Below are 13735 nucleotides of genomic sequence, written 5' to 3'. Positions count from 1 at the left end.
CTCTTTACACTTCAGACACATTTTAAGCTCTCTTTTCTCTTTTAACACCCCCGCCTCCCCCTACACACATCACACCTGTAGTTTTTTTTTCACTCAATCATACATGCTATCCCCACACCCCCTCCCTCTCTTGGCCGCTCTCTGTCTTACTATAATGGTGTCTAATGTGTCCATGTATCCATGTAGATGGGGGCCAGGCAGCAGCAGCAGCAGCAGCAGCAGAGAAGAAGGGGTCTGCCGTGGTAATTGGCCATGATGAAGTTTGGCCAATGGGGTGACAGGCCCGCTAAGGAAGATGGATCATTCTCATTCGGCCCCGTAAATGTTGTCAATTCCACCGCTCATACAGTGCCATCAGCCCTCATCAAAGAGGAGGGACGCAGCTGCCGGGCCGTGGAGGGGTTGGGGTTTGGGGGGTGGTGGTTGTTGAGGAGGTGGTGGTGGTGGTGGGGGAGTTGTACAGGGCAAGATGGAGGGTTAAAAGAAAAGGTGGCACGCGGTGCTGGACCAGGGTCAGGGAGTCATTGGTAGAAAGAAGCATGAGAGGAGACAGAGTGATATGGCTGCGCGTTTAATAAATGAATGGACTAGAGAAAATAATTTGGAAAGAACTTAGACAAAGAAAGCGTGGTTCTTTGGGGGGACTCTGAAAGGATAATGCCATGTTCAGACCTACACAAGCCACCTCATTCATTTTAATGACACTCACGTGTTGCTGGTGCGCAGAGAGCTCCAGCAAAACAAAACCATCATCGTCCAGAATAAAAGTTGAACCTGGCTCAGCTTTTCCTACAACACAATGCGACATCATTCTGCAAAGCGCCACATTGGCCAATCAGTTACAACCAAATGCACAAATAATGTTGGATTACTTTGTAACTTCAGCAGCGTACTTCTTCTACATTTGAGCTCATTAACATTGAAATGAGCGCCATAGTGATGACCTACCAGAGTTGTAAACTGCTGTGTAGTTTTTTTGCATTTTATAAGATTCTTGCAGAGGATCATTTGTATCATGTAGCCTGAAATCCATACGCAAAAATGGACAGGATTTTAAATCAAGTGTAAAAATATACACTGTGTTGATTGGACACAAACATGCTAGCAAGATTTACAATAAATAAATACAAGTTTCCCATGTCTCTAAGAGCATCTCTATGAACAGCAAAAAGGTGCTATCCTGACATATTACATCCTAATGATGGAAAATGACTACAGATCTGAATATTCCCTTAATATTACAATATATTGCCACTAAGGTGCCTTTCTGTCTCTCTCTGACTCACTCACTCCCTCAATTACACACAGCAGGTTGGTCTACTGACTCAGATCTGGAAAGGTAATGGTTTGGTCCAAATTTCACATCAATAACAGATGAGCCCTAATCGTGCCACACACACACACACACACACACACACAAACACACAAAGACTGGCTCTGTTGGCTTGCACTATTTGCATAATAGTATTTCCCTTTTTCTCCATTCCCCAAATAGCTCCCAATTTCTCCATCTCTCTCTCTCTCTCTCTCTCTCTCTCTCCACATTGTCTTGTGTACTCCTGATGGAAGAAGGCTTGACTATAAACAAATACAATTCCCTCAGAGACCCACAAACTGAGACAGGGATTGTGGGGAAGGAATTCATCTGCGCTCAAACTGAGCTGAGGATATTCATCTGTCGATGAACCAGATAGACCTCAACTCTGGAGAGGGTGTAAAAGTTCATACATTGTGAATGAAAAATTGTGCTAACAATTCTAATTTATGAATGTTTTTTTGATTTTAATTTTGGAATTAAATATTAGTGCAGTTATTGTCTATTTTGTTGTCCCAAAGTAGTGATTACAAACCAGTGACACAGAACTGAAAGGATAAGGCTGGTGATGGTCTACATTTTTCTTACTGTCAACAAATCTCATAATAAAACCAACAATGAACTGATCCTAGTAACAAGTGTTGCTTGAGAGGCCAAAGCCTGAATGTGTGTTCAAGCAGAACTCAAAGCGAACATTAGAGGTGGCACGATTGTGCACAAAGTCAATGACAAGATGCAAATCGGCAGGATTAGACACAACCCTGTATCACTGGGTACCCCTTTTGCATCAATTTTCAATGGTTAAAGCATTATATGTCAGGTCACTGTCAGGTGATATGGTATAAAGAGCGACAAAGTCTGAGTAAGGAGGTGGTTGTGGTAGATGTGTGAGTTAAACAAACATCTGAATTTCACCCATGAGAACAGCATTCGTTTCCTCTGTGAAACCAATAGACAACGCTGGCCTATTTTTAAACTTAAGTTAAGCTATGTCCATCCATGCATCATCAACCGCTTATCCTGCGTACAGGGTCGCGGTGGGCTGGAGCCAATCCCAGCTGACATCAGGCGAAAGGCGGGGTACACCCTGGACAAGTTGCCAGTCCATCGCAGGGCCACACATAGACAGACAACCACTAAGGAGCGCTTGACTAATCACCTGAGAGAACTACGTTAACGTGCGATAAAATAATTGTTGCCATTAATTAATTAATGTGTTAATGCGATAATAATGTGTTAATGTGCCCAGCCCTATATTTTACGTAACTAACTTAACTTACGGAACATAACTTACATAACTAACCCACTTATTTTAAACCAAACCATGATCTTTTCCTAAAACTAACCAAGTTCTTTTGGTGCTTAAACCTCACCAAACTGTGACTGTTTCGATAAGCACGTATTTCATTTTGAAAGTGAGAGACGTTGCATATTTATTAATGTTAATTTAACCAGACAGCACGTTTATTGTTGTTCTCTTGACTTCGGAGCCCTGCATGTCCAGAAATGGTGCTGAAGGGGTACCCAGTGCATTAAAAAGTGACGCCAAGGGGTTGTTACCAAGCGTCCATATGTGACGACTTGGGAGTGGGAGGAACATGTTGCCCGGGTTGTCGCAATTGAGGCAAAGACACACCTGTTTCACAGAATTTCAACTCACACAGACTGCAAATTTGCACTTATGCTTACTGATAAAATAGACGAGAGGCCGGAGAAAAATAACAGCAAGAACCACAGTTTCTGTTGAGTTGAGTTCAGTCTGTACTGTCTGGGGTGAATCAACGCAGACTGCACAAAGGTACAGGGGTCAAATTTACGCAAATTACAGGAAGAAAAAACTTGCCTCACTTTCTCATGGGTGTTGTAGTGTATTTTGCATCAATCCGACATATACCGTCCATCACCTCAGGGCTGAAAATTGTCCTCAACAAACACACTATTTACTCCTATTTGAGTACCGGTTGCTTGCCCTGCTGTTTTAGGTAATAACTATGTATTTATGACCTGTTTTTAAAGAATTGTACTTTCTGTAAGAAAGAATATGTTTGGGGCTGAGAGGATTTGATGGCAAGAGGAATCTTGTATAACGTGAGCCTTATCCTTGAATAATGTTTTTATCATCTAGTTGATGATACAGACACAAGTTGATGATACACAATACCAGTGTGCATTATGAGTCTGTCAGCCTATTTTAACCAGTTTAACCATCACCGTCCTTCAAAAGAGATCCCCTCTTTACTTCTTTTTGGACGGAGAGAATGACAAGGACTTTCTCTTTTTCTTTCTACGTCCCATTGTGGCAAGGACTGGTTGGTGCTATGGGGGGCATTTGGACCCAGGGCAGCATGGATGGGTGGGGGCTCCATCAACCCTGCTGATTTATCACCTGGGTAATAGGAAGTGATTGAAGGGAAATTCAAATGAACTCACTCTGACAGGCACACATGCAGACACACATACGAGCACGCACACACAAATTAATAGCGAGACTTAATAGACTACAGGGAGAGGGGGGAACAAGAGCAGAAGAGGAAGATGAGATAAAAGAATGGCTTGTTAGAGGGAGGAAAGATAAAGAAAAAGGTCTGGGACAAACCTGATAGAAGAGCAACTACTGGTGACAGATAAAATAAGATTTGCTTGCGATGAACGTGAGCAATTTTACTTTTTATCTATTCCAGTGGGATGAAAGAAAAAGAAATAATGAATGAGGCTCGTGTTTCAACGCAAGACAGATAAAAGATAACGAGGAGCCTGAAATAACCGCTGAAATTACAGTCTATTAGTATACCAATATAATATACTATATATCCTGCCATTGAGCCACTTGCACCTCTGTTTCTCACTTACTTGCTTGCGCTCCATCCTTTTGTCATTCTTTCACAGATACACACAAACTCACACACTGTCCAAGGCACCCCCACATGCTGCTGCTGCAACAGCACTACCATCGACAGCAGGGCCAAGTAAAATCAGGCATCTTTTAAGAATGTCAGTCACAATACAGCGTGACCCTCCTTGACCATAACACCACCAGCACTGCCTCACACACACATAAACACACACACTTCAGCCCACATACCAAAGAGGCTGAGCTGTAGCTGTCAGCATGTCAGTGTTAAGGGTATGACTGTCAATCATTCCTTCTGGGAAATGCAGGCTAGGAAAAGTGGGGGTTGTTGACTAGACAGGATGAGAGAAAGAAGCGAAGGTAGAGGGACAGATAGTGATGTAGATTTGTGTGTGTGTGTGTGTGTGTGTGTGTGTGTGTGCGTGCACCTCTTTGTAATCACAATGCAGCTCCAGTTTGACCCCAGGGTGACCCGCACTTTAAAGCTCCTATCCCTGACCCCAGTGGCTTGACCGGGCTCAGAGAGGACACTGACCTATGAATCATGAGTATTATAGTCTTGAGTTGTAGTCTATAGAGCTACCAGCGCCAATCCCCATCGACCTCTCGCCCTGTGCCACTCCACTCCCCATGTCACAGGGAAGTGAATGGGCTAAAAAGCAAAACTCTGCTCTAAAGGTCTAAGGCTGTAGCCTATACGTGACTCCATATACTACCACTCCTCTAGTATGTGTTTGTCCTCTTGCCCTTGACATTGACTGAATAAATAAACATGAAGTAGGGGTATCTTTAAAGGTTGTGCAAACAAAAGTGTCATTTTGAGACATCATATTAATATTTCCTTAATTTTCACTAGGGGCTGCAGATTAGAGCATATCTGAGAAAAGGTAGAAAGAATACAAATGTTAGCTTGTTGTCGTTTTGTTATTCAGCGTACTACTTACACCTGTCTATTCCACTCAGATTTACATTGACATACTGCTGGAAAAGGGCGGCAGGTCAATTTAGATGCAACATTAAGACAGAAACTCCATTTCTTGCACTTGTTTTTCATCTTTTCCTCTCACATGCAAACAACACACACATATGCAGCACATTCCCGAGATGCATCAGCATGCAGACAGCTCCATCGCTGTCTCCGAGCAGCAGGAAGTGAGGTCATAATGAGATCCAGGTCAATATGCTCATTAACCCCTGCAGTGTATCTAGATTATACGAACATCAATAGGCCAGGCCTTACTGGGTGTCTCTGTTGCAGCCATCACAGTGTGTATCAGACCACAGAAACTCGCAGCTGTCTGTCAGACTAACCCAGAAACACGACTTGATGCTGACATTTCAGCAGATCTCTCATTGAAAAAAAAAACATAAAAGAAGCAGAAAAAACATTATTGGGGTGGATGCAATGATTCTGCATAGCTTTAGAGATAAAATTAGAAATATTTTAGATGGATTTTTGTTGTGCAGTCTGACTAATTACTTGACATTGACAAGGTTGACATGGCATGGTAAGGCATAGCAGGCAGGACAGGCTTTAGCTAAAAGCAGAGACAATTGTTTCATCTAGCACCAAAGATGAAAGATAGGGCACCAAAACTCTACAGTTTGTCAAGCTGTGCAGTGTATCTGTTGGTGCATGTATGTTATCTTAATGAAACTGCTTTTCCCCATAACCATAAGAGTTTCTATAAAAATGCTTTATAAACAACATAGCTGTGGATCAAACAAACAACTGAAAGAACAGGTGTAAATGCACCCAAGAAGCACTGAGGACCATACAGTGTTTTGCATGAACACACTTAAAGAGTGCCGTTCATTGAACACGCTCGTGTTTTTGATGAAGGTATATTTAACATGTCTGTTTGCAAACATTAAATCACACACTGTTGAGTTAAACTAAACTACTAAAATAGCAGAAAGGAGTACACATTATGAAGAAAGGAAACAATGCCAGGTGGAACTTTTCACTTTCATTTTCCGGTTAAGCTATTACATCGGCGCACTGCTGAACAGAGAGGAAAATATGGGTGTATTATCCATGAAGGAAACAAAATCACAGTGGAAAGTTGACTAAAAGATGGATCAGAAAGCATATAGTTATCCGAGACAAGGATGTGACATTCAGACGTTTGATCTGGAAAGAGATCGGATCTCAGTCATATGTCAATGTGGACACGTAATCAGGTTAAATTATATCTAGATACACTCTGGATAAGGGGCACATTTTAGTGTAAGATGTAAAGATGGTCTATGTGTTTTTTTCTGCTTGGCATCGTGCCATGGTCACTATTTGGGGTCACTCACCCCGACTTCACTGACTAAGGCATCAGTGACAACTAGATAAGCAACAAGCTTACAAGTCCACCATTAAATTAGATAAGATTAAATTGGCAAACTTATTTGTTCAATAGAAACGAGCGCTAGATGTCTTCAAAAACTAGAAATGCATCCCTCAAACAAAAAACAAAAAGTTAGGAAAAACATCACTGTGAAAGGTCTTGGCTAAGTTAGCTAAGCAAGCATTTGAAATTGGCTGTTTGACCCAAAACAGGGGGTTGGGATGGGGAATCCCACAAGAAAAGGAAATGAGTGACCAAAAAGGCGGTACAGTATGTGGTACCAAACTAGTTGGACCGCGACTCTGTCAGTCCGCCTCTGCCCCTGTCTGTTCTTCAGTGTTTAATGGAAACGTTTTCTCCTGCATTAACCATACTTTTCATTAGAGCGCCCTACAGTCTTGTTGAACGTTGACCTGCTCCCAAACTCAGCCTCAGCCCAGAGCCTGCACGGTGCCACGCCCTTACCTTGCCACAGTCAGGGCTCACATAGAGGTCAGAGCTGGATTGGATTGGACAGGGTGGCTGTCTGTCAAACAGGCGGTCCAATACCTCGATCTGCTGTGGCGAAAACAGCTCCCCTCTCATCTGCTTCCTGAGGAAGTCCCGCCCACTATGGCCATGCCCGTTGGCCAGTGGTGACTCCTGCAGACCTACACAGGGGAAGACAGGAGAAAGGAGTGGTGAGGTTACAGAGAAAGAGAAGAGAGTTTAAGGTGGTGTTTGTGAGTCTGGTGTGTAACAGAGGGAGAAACCAGAAACAGACGACGGCAGAGGAACAAAAGGAGAGTGAAGGCGTGGGTTGATAAAACAAATCACTAGGCAGAGAGAAGTTTGAGTCAAGTATGGACTCGAATAAACCCCAGTGAGCTGATTTAGGACTGAGTCGCTTCATAGATTGTGGAGACTCAGAGAAAATGCTATACAAATGCCATCCATTACCAAGCATATTCTGTCTCTCCCTCTTGATCTCTCAAAAGCACACCCTCGCCTCTCATATATACACACTTCTCCGTCCCTCTTGTCATATCACCCATACACACACAGACACACAAATATATATTGCTGTGGTATCAGTATTAGGCTGTGAGCTCTCGTATCCTGCAGTTATTGCAAGGCTGAGGGACTGAACGAGACAATTATAAGAACTCTGAAGAGTCGCGGCCCGCAAATGATTAGAAAGAGAGAACGAGAGAAAAAGATAAAGAGAAAAAGGGGATGAGGGTGAAAATCCCCCGCTATAGAGCCAATTCATCGCTCCAAACCGTTCCTTGGAGCCTATTTTAGTCCTGGGGGTCACTGTGTGTTGGTGTGCGTGTGTGTGTGTGTGTGAAGTGGGTGTGAGGCGGCAGGGGGAGTGATATGACAGACAGGTGGAGATGGGGAAGGGGCTTCAAATATATTTTTTTTCCCATTTGGACTGAAAATACAGATCCATTTGCACCAGACCGTGAGGCTAAATAAAAAACAAAGAGTGATATAGCAAGAACAAAGAAAGAAAGAAAGAAAGAAAGAAAGAAAGAAAGAAAGAAAGAAAGTGAACAAACTAGAGCTAGAGATTTAGGGCATTTTACCACATTCAATATTAAAGGATAATTCCAGTACGTTATCTTTCCCCAACCTTAAAAGAGGACACAAAGAAAATCACGGTAGAACCAGAGGTATTGTCTTTTTTATTACAAGGATTCTTCTTCCTTGTCAAAACCTCCCACTTACATTACCCACAATGCAACTTTACTGCTGACAGTTCAGTAGGAAATTCGGGTGTGTTATGCTAGTAGTGGCTAATGTAGCCATGGGCTGCTAGCATCCAACAGAGATGAGAAGCGGGCTGCACAGGTCTGGTGAACTCACATCTTTCACTCACAGTGAAAGAATGCTGACTTACTTATCAGACTTCAAGCAGCTCATCTGGAGCCACAATAGGCTTTATACAACTTCTTTCACATTTGCAGTAGTATTCCCCAACACCTGTACACACACTTTAATGTAGAGAGTGTTTTAGTCATCTTACTCCAGCCAAAATGTATTTGCCATACTTACAATGTAATCCAGGTTTTTGCAATCTTTGTCTAATATTGACATTCTTGTTTAGCGATAAGTTTGAACAGTCTGAAGATTAGACAGGATGTAAACAAGCAGTTTAGCCAGATTATTTAAGCCATTTCATTTGGAGGTAAAACTGAAAGTGAGCAGGTTAAATAATTAAGGGGCCAACAGACAGTTTGGGTATTAAATCTATTGTTTGCCTTAGTTTTCTAACCTGGGGGTTTGTTTACAACTTTATTATCATTAGACTTCATTTAAGTGATGTTGCTTGGTTTTGGTGGCCTGTGCCCGTCTGGAATGTCCCTGTTTTTTTAACTGTGAGTTAATCAAAGACTGTATAAGGTGTTAACAGACTTATGTGGCCAGAAAGTCTGGACAGCAGACAGGCGTCATGCCGAAAAGTGATTGCTGTCCGCAGGAGCACGCACAGCGTGTTAAAGTGCAGTCTCTTGACATCTACAGCTGCTTTTAGCTGGATCAAACAGACATAACGTGCAAATAAACATCACTTTTTGTCCGTGGTAGAGCAAAGGCATGTATTTGTGATACTTTAACATTTCTTTTAACAGAATAATCACAGTTGTGGCCAAATAAGTGTTTGCAGTTTATAGGGTAACCAGGCCTGACATTTAGCCTACGTGATCATAGGCAATAATTGAAGCTTGTTGTTGCCGATGGAATATGTGTTTGGTAGGCCAATGTCTAATATCCTTGTTTATATTTGGAAACAAAATTAAGCCTATAATTAACATGACTTATTGCTTAGTTATATTTAAAATAAAGATAAGATCTCTTTTGCAATTATCCTTATGACTACATGATTTAACTTGCTGTGTACCAACCAATCCAGTTCTTTTTACCTGTTGAAATACCTTTAAATGGCCAATATAAACCATGTAATGCAGTATTCCACTTGCCAGAATGTGACTTACTGACTAAAAGGTAGTTTCTGCCTCGAAATGACTTGATTTCATTCAGAAGAGTTATATTTGACAGATCATAAAACCGAAACTGTCCCCCTTTTTTACTTCATCTATAATAACATTATATTTTTTAATGACCAAACCAAAAATGTCCCCGGTTTTCATTTCAGAAATCTGGCCTTAATGTTGCTGCATTCCTACATCTTAGCAAATAACTTGGCGTGTGAAATATTATTCTTAACGATAGGAATGATTATAAAAAAGCGTGCAGCATAATACTTCTAAAACTGGTTGTAAACTATATTTCCCCTATTTGAGAAGACGTCTGTGTGAAATTTGACAACGTAATAAAATAATAAATCAAGCAATCCTGGCACAAAGAGTGTTTTTCAGTTCATTTCAAACACTAGTAAACCTCAAATCATGAGACAGTATCTAGCAGCTAACAAAAAAGAAACCTCACTCTCACACAGTGCTGCATGTCTCACAAAACCTTGCTACACCTTTTCAGTACACAAAACCTCTTTCACCCACTCTCTCTCAAACACACTGCTTGATCATAATCTCTCCTTCTCTACTATAGCCGCACACACAAACACTCATATACAGATGCCAGGAGTGTATGGTCCAGGTCTCTGGTGACAGACCAATCAGAGGGGGAGATAAAGCCGGTATGATGCTTTAGCTTGGTAACCCACGGCGACCCATTTAATCCCACCGGCCAGTCCCCATGATGGAATTCAATTGATCAATCATGTAGCTCTGATGGCACCATTTCAGCCAGCTTATTGCTTTCTGCTTTCTCTCTGTCATACACACACACACACACACACACAAATACACACTGAAAGACTGACCCAAGCCCCTGTCACGACGGAGGACCCACAAAGGACCTGAGAAAAGACAGCGAACGAAGGAGATGACAGAACCTACTGTAATCGATGCAGTAAGAACAAAGCTTTTATTTATGATAATCAATATTGTCCATTCATCTGTATGAATGTGTGTAGGTGTGTGTGTGTGTGTGTGTGTGTGTGCTTGTGTGTGTCGTGGTGTGCATGTGTGGGTGTGGGTGGGTAGCTTGATATCCGGCTGGTCTCATTGTATCCATGGATGGGTAAAGAAACTCATTGCCGTGACGGGTTAAATCCCATTCACTGTTGGACACAAACACACACACACACACACACACAAACACACACACACAAACACACACTCACACTATACTCACAGCTGCCTCTATCTCTGTGAGTCAGTCTCAGAAGGGAAGCGCGTCTCTTCCCTCTTTTTCAGAGCAGAACAAAACAAACAATGAGCCCTTATTGTTCTCTCCTTTCTGCCATTTTCCTCTCTCTTCCGCCTTTTCTGTCTCTTTCCCCCTCTCTCTCTTGGTTCTCCCTCTTTCCATCACCGTCTGCATCGGCCTGCCTTTGCCATTTTTTCAACAACCCAGGAACAGTTGAATTATTGAATCTAAATACCTTTGAGAGTTAGATGGGTTGTCACCTGTGCGTGTATCAGTGCAAGTGTGTGTGTGTGTGTGTTTCTGTCTGTCTGTCTGCAGGCGATAGGACACCACCAGTGTGCATCTTTTTGCACTTGACATAGATTATCATACTGATAGAACAAGGGTCGTAAGTCTGACCTCACAGCCCCAGCCTGTGCATGCCTGTGTGTGTGTGTGTGTGTGTGTGTGTGTGTGTGTGTGTGTGTGCGCACACCCCATCTAAACTCCAGAGATCAAAGTTTTGGGGGGCGGGAGGCACTGAGAGGAACTCAGGGAGAAGGGCGGAGCTCCCTCCCTCCTCTCCTCCGTCCTCCATCTTTTGCTTACACTCCCACCGTCTTTTATCTGGTAAGCTGCTGCATGTCACAGTGGATGCACAAGGGGGTGAGAGGTCATCTTAGCATTCTGGGTAAATGCCATTGACATTATTTCTTCTTCATGCAAAAGAGACTTTTTAATAACCATTGCAAATGATTGTTCTTCAAACATCATACTTTTGACTCAAGGAAAGGAACATTCGCTATCAGGCACCACCTGGCCTGATATCCATATCCATGTTGGATGCACATACAGGTGCACACACACACACACACACACACACAGCCTCTGTATGTAAGAGAATAAGTTAAGATACAATAGTCCCCTTTTGGCCCCACAAGTCAAGTTCCTCCATTCACCCCTATTCATCTACATTTTGCCCCCAGTCACCCCCCACTTCCCCTCGCTTTGGCTGGGGGCAAAGGTCACCGCAGGGCTTTACCCCCACACACTCCTCCTGCCGACACACACACACTCACACAGAAACCCACATGCCATGATCCCGCCTTCCTGTGTTCCCATCACTTGCACAGCTGCCATTTCTATGCTTATAAGTTACAGCAGACATGTTTCCTGAACACATGTTCATATATGTCATATAATATACACATGACAATATATCATATATTGATGATATCATGATATGATAATTTTAAACAATTTCATAATATCACAATAACAAAAAACACCTCTGATGCTTGCTCACTTGCAAGATAAAGATATGATATTCTTGAGCTAAATGGATTAGCCAGTGTTTACTCCACTTGGGTGCATGAGAGGAAACAGTTCTCCTGCTCTTAATTTCATTTGGGTGGGCTGCCCTTGCACTTGATATATTGACTTTCCCTAACCTTGGTTTGGGGAAACAAAAACATTAATTACTCTTTTTTATCAGGTTTTTAAATGCTTTTCTTCATACGTATGTATGGAAAGTCGAGGTTTGAACCTCGTCTGATGCACTGAGGCACATGAAATACACTGAGGTTCACTGTAACTGTTTCATTAACACATATGTAACACATTCACCTGTACTGAACTATATTCAACGCCAAAGTCAACAAGAGAAGGCTGTGTGATTGTTGGCCTTGTGTGTGGGTGACTTGTGCATGTTAACGTCTTTTTCCTTCTGTGTATAAATTTTCGTACCGACGAGCATATGGGTGCGTGTGTGAGAAGCTTGCATTACTGTGTATCTGTGTATGTGTTTGTCCATGTCAGTGCATGCTGTTCCCCCTGTCGCCCCTTGCTGTGTGCGTGTGTCATTATCCAGCGGGGGCTGCTCTAATGGAAGCTGTGATTAGCAATGCTGTTAATTAGACCACAGAGCCAACCGCGCAGACCTCAGCCATAGAAACACTGCAGATAAAACGCACAAGCAAAACGTGACATTGAGCGATACAATGCTCGAATGACACTTTCTGTATGCATCAGTGAAACGTGCAGTGATACAGTATTTTCCATATGAATTATGAAATACAAGGTCCAGTCATAGTAAAACAACAGACAGACCACACATGTAGCACACGGTGTAGCACGTCATGCGCATAAAAAACAAAGTGAAACGATAATAGTACTAATTACATTACTGAGCTTCTACTTAACTAAAGATCCAACCACAGATTCTTTGCCACAGACATCAGAGTACACACAGTATGGTGTGGGATATATTTGCTTAATTATACATGACTGGTATTATTCTTGTCAGTGAAATATGGCTTTATAAGAAAAGTAGACCCCTGATACATTTTGACTTGTTTTAGCTGGGAAAGCACAGGTGTACCTAATAGCATTAACAATGGCTCCACTCATCCATGTCAGCGAACCAGCAGGCACAGCACCAGGGCCCTGGAACAAGAACACCCAAATGAAACTGAGCTATCATTAATGTTATTAGTTACACCTGTGCTTTTCATCCTATAAAAAGTCCAAATATGCACTGTTTAAAGGACAACTGCAGGTCGGTATTAAACACGACATATTGTCAATTCCTCTGATCTAGTTCATTATCCACTATAGGTACGTTTCCATCCAAATTTAGTGCAAATTAGTGGAACCAAATTTCTGGAAAAGACAATTACTGCATGTTTCCATCCACTTCTGTTGTCCAGTCAGGTACCATTACAGTAAACCACTGCAGAAGAAGATGGTGCAAGAAGAATGCCAGTCAAATGGTGGAAGACAAAGTTATAAAAACGTGATGGAAATATGGCATTTAAGTTTATCTCATGTATTAATTTAAGGAAGGTCTCCTGATCGCTCCACCCAAATTTGATATTTTTGTCTGTTGCAATTTTTCGTCTCATCAGTGGAGCTAAAGCCTCAGTGAAAAATAAGTCACATGATTCATGTGTATCATGATTTATTTTCTAAGTCTGTTTCCATTGCACTTTGTCACGTTTTGTTTTTCTTGATACTTTTATGCCTCAGCCAAGCGTA

General features: G+C 42.1%; 1 protein-coding gene across 2 annotated transcripts in view; it reads right to left on the bottom strand.

Annotated features, from left to right (window-relative positions):
* pax5 (paired box 5) overlaps positions 1-13735 on the bottom strand; it is a 54092-nt gene that overhangs the window by 17019 nt on the left and 23338 nt on the right. Inside the window, exon 6 of one of the 2 annotated variants that reach the window (XM_038713501.1) lies at positions 6971-7155. In XM_038713501.1, coding sequence (XP_038569429.1) covers positions 6971-7155 — 185 coding nt within the window. The remainder of the gene's footprint in view (positions 1-6970; positions 7156-13735) is intronic. The other variant, XM_038713502.1, reaches the window with a different exon arrangement.

Source organism: Micropterus salmoides, unplaced genomic scaffold (genome assembly GCF_014851395.1).
Source record: "Micropterus salmoides isolate LMB-PRFRI ecotype aquatic unplaced genomic scaffold, ASM1485139v1 Ms_hic_scaffold_12, whole genome shotgun sequence".
Classification (NCBI taxonomy): Eukaryota; Metazoa; Chordata; class Actinopteri; order Centrarchiformes; family Centrarchidae; genus Micropterus; species Micropterus salmoides.
Note: the sequence above shows the minus strand (reverse complement) of the source record. Positions and strands in the feature narration are given on the sequence as shown.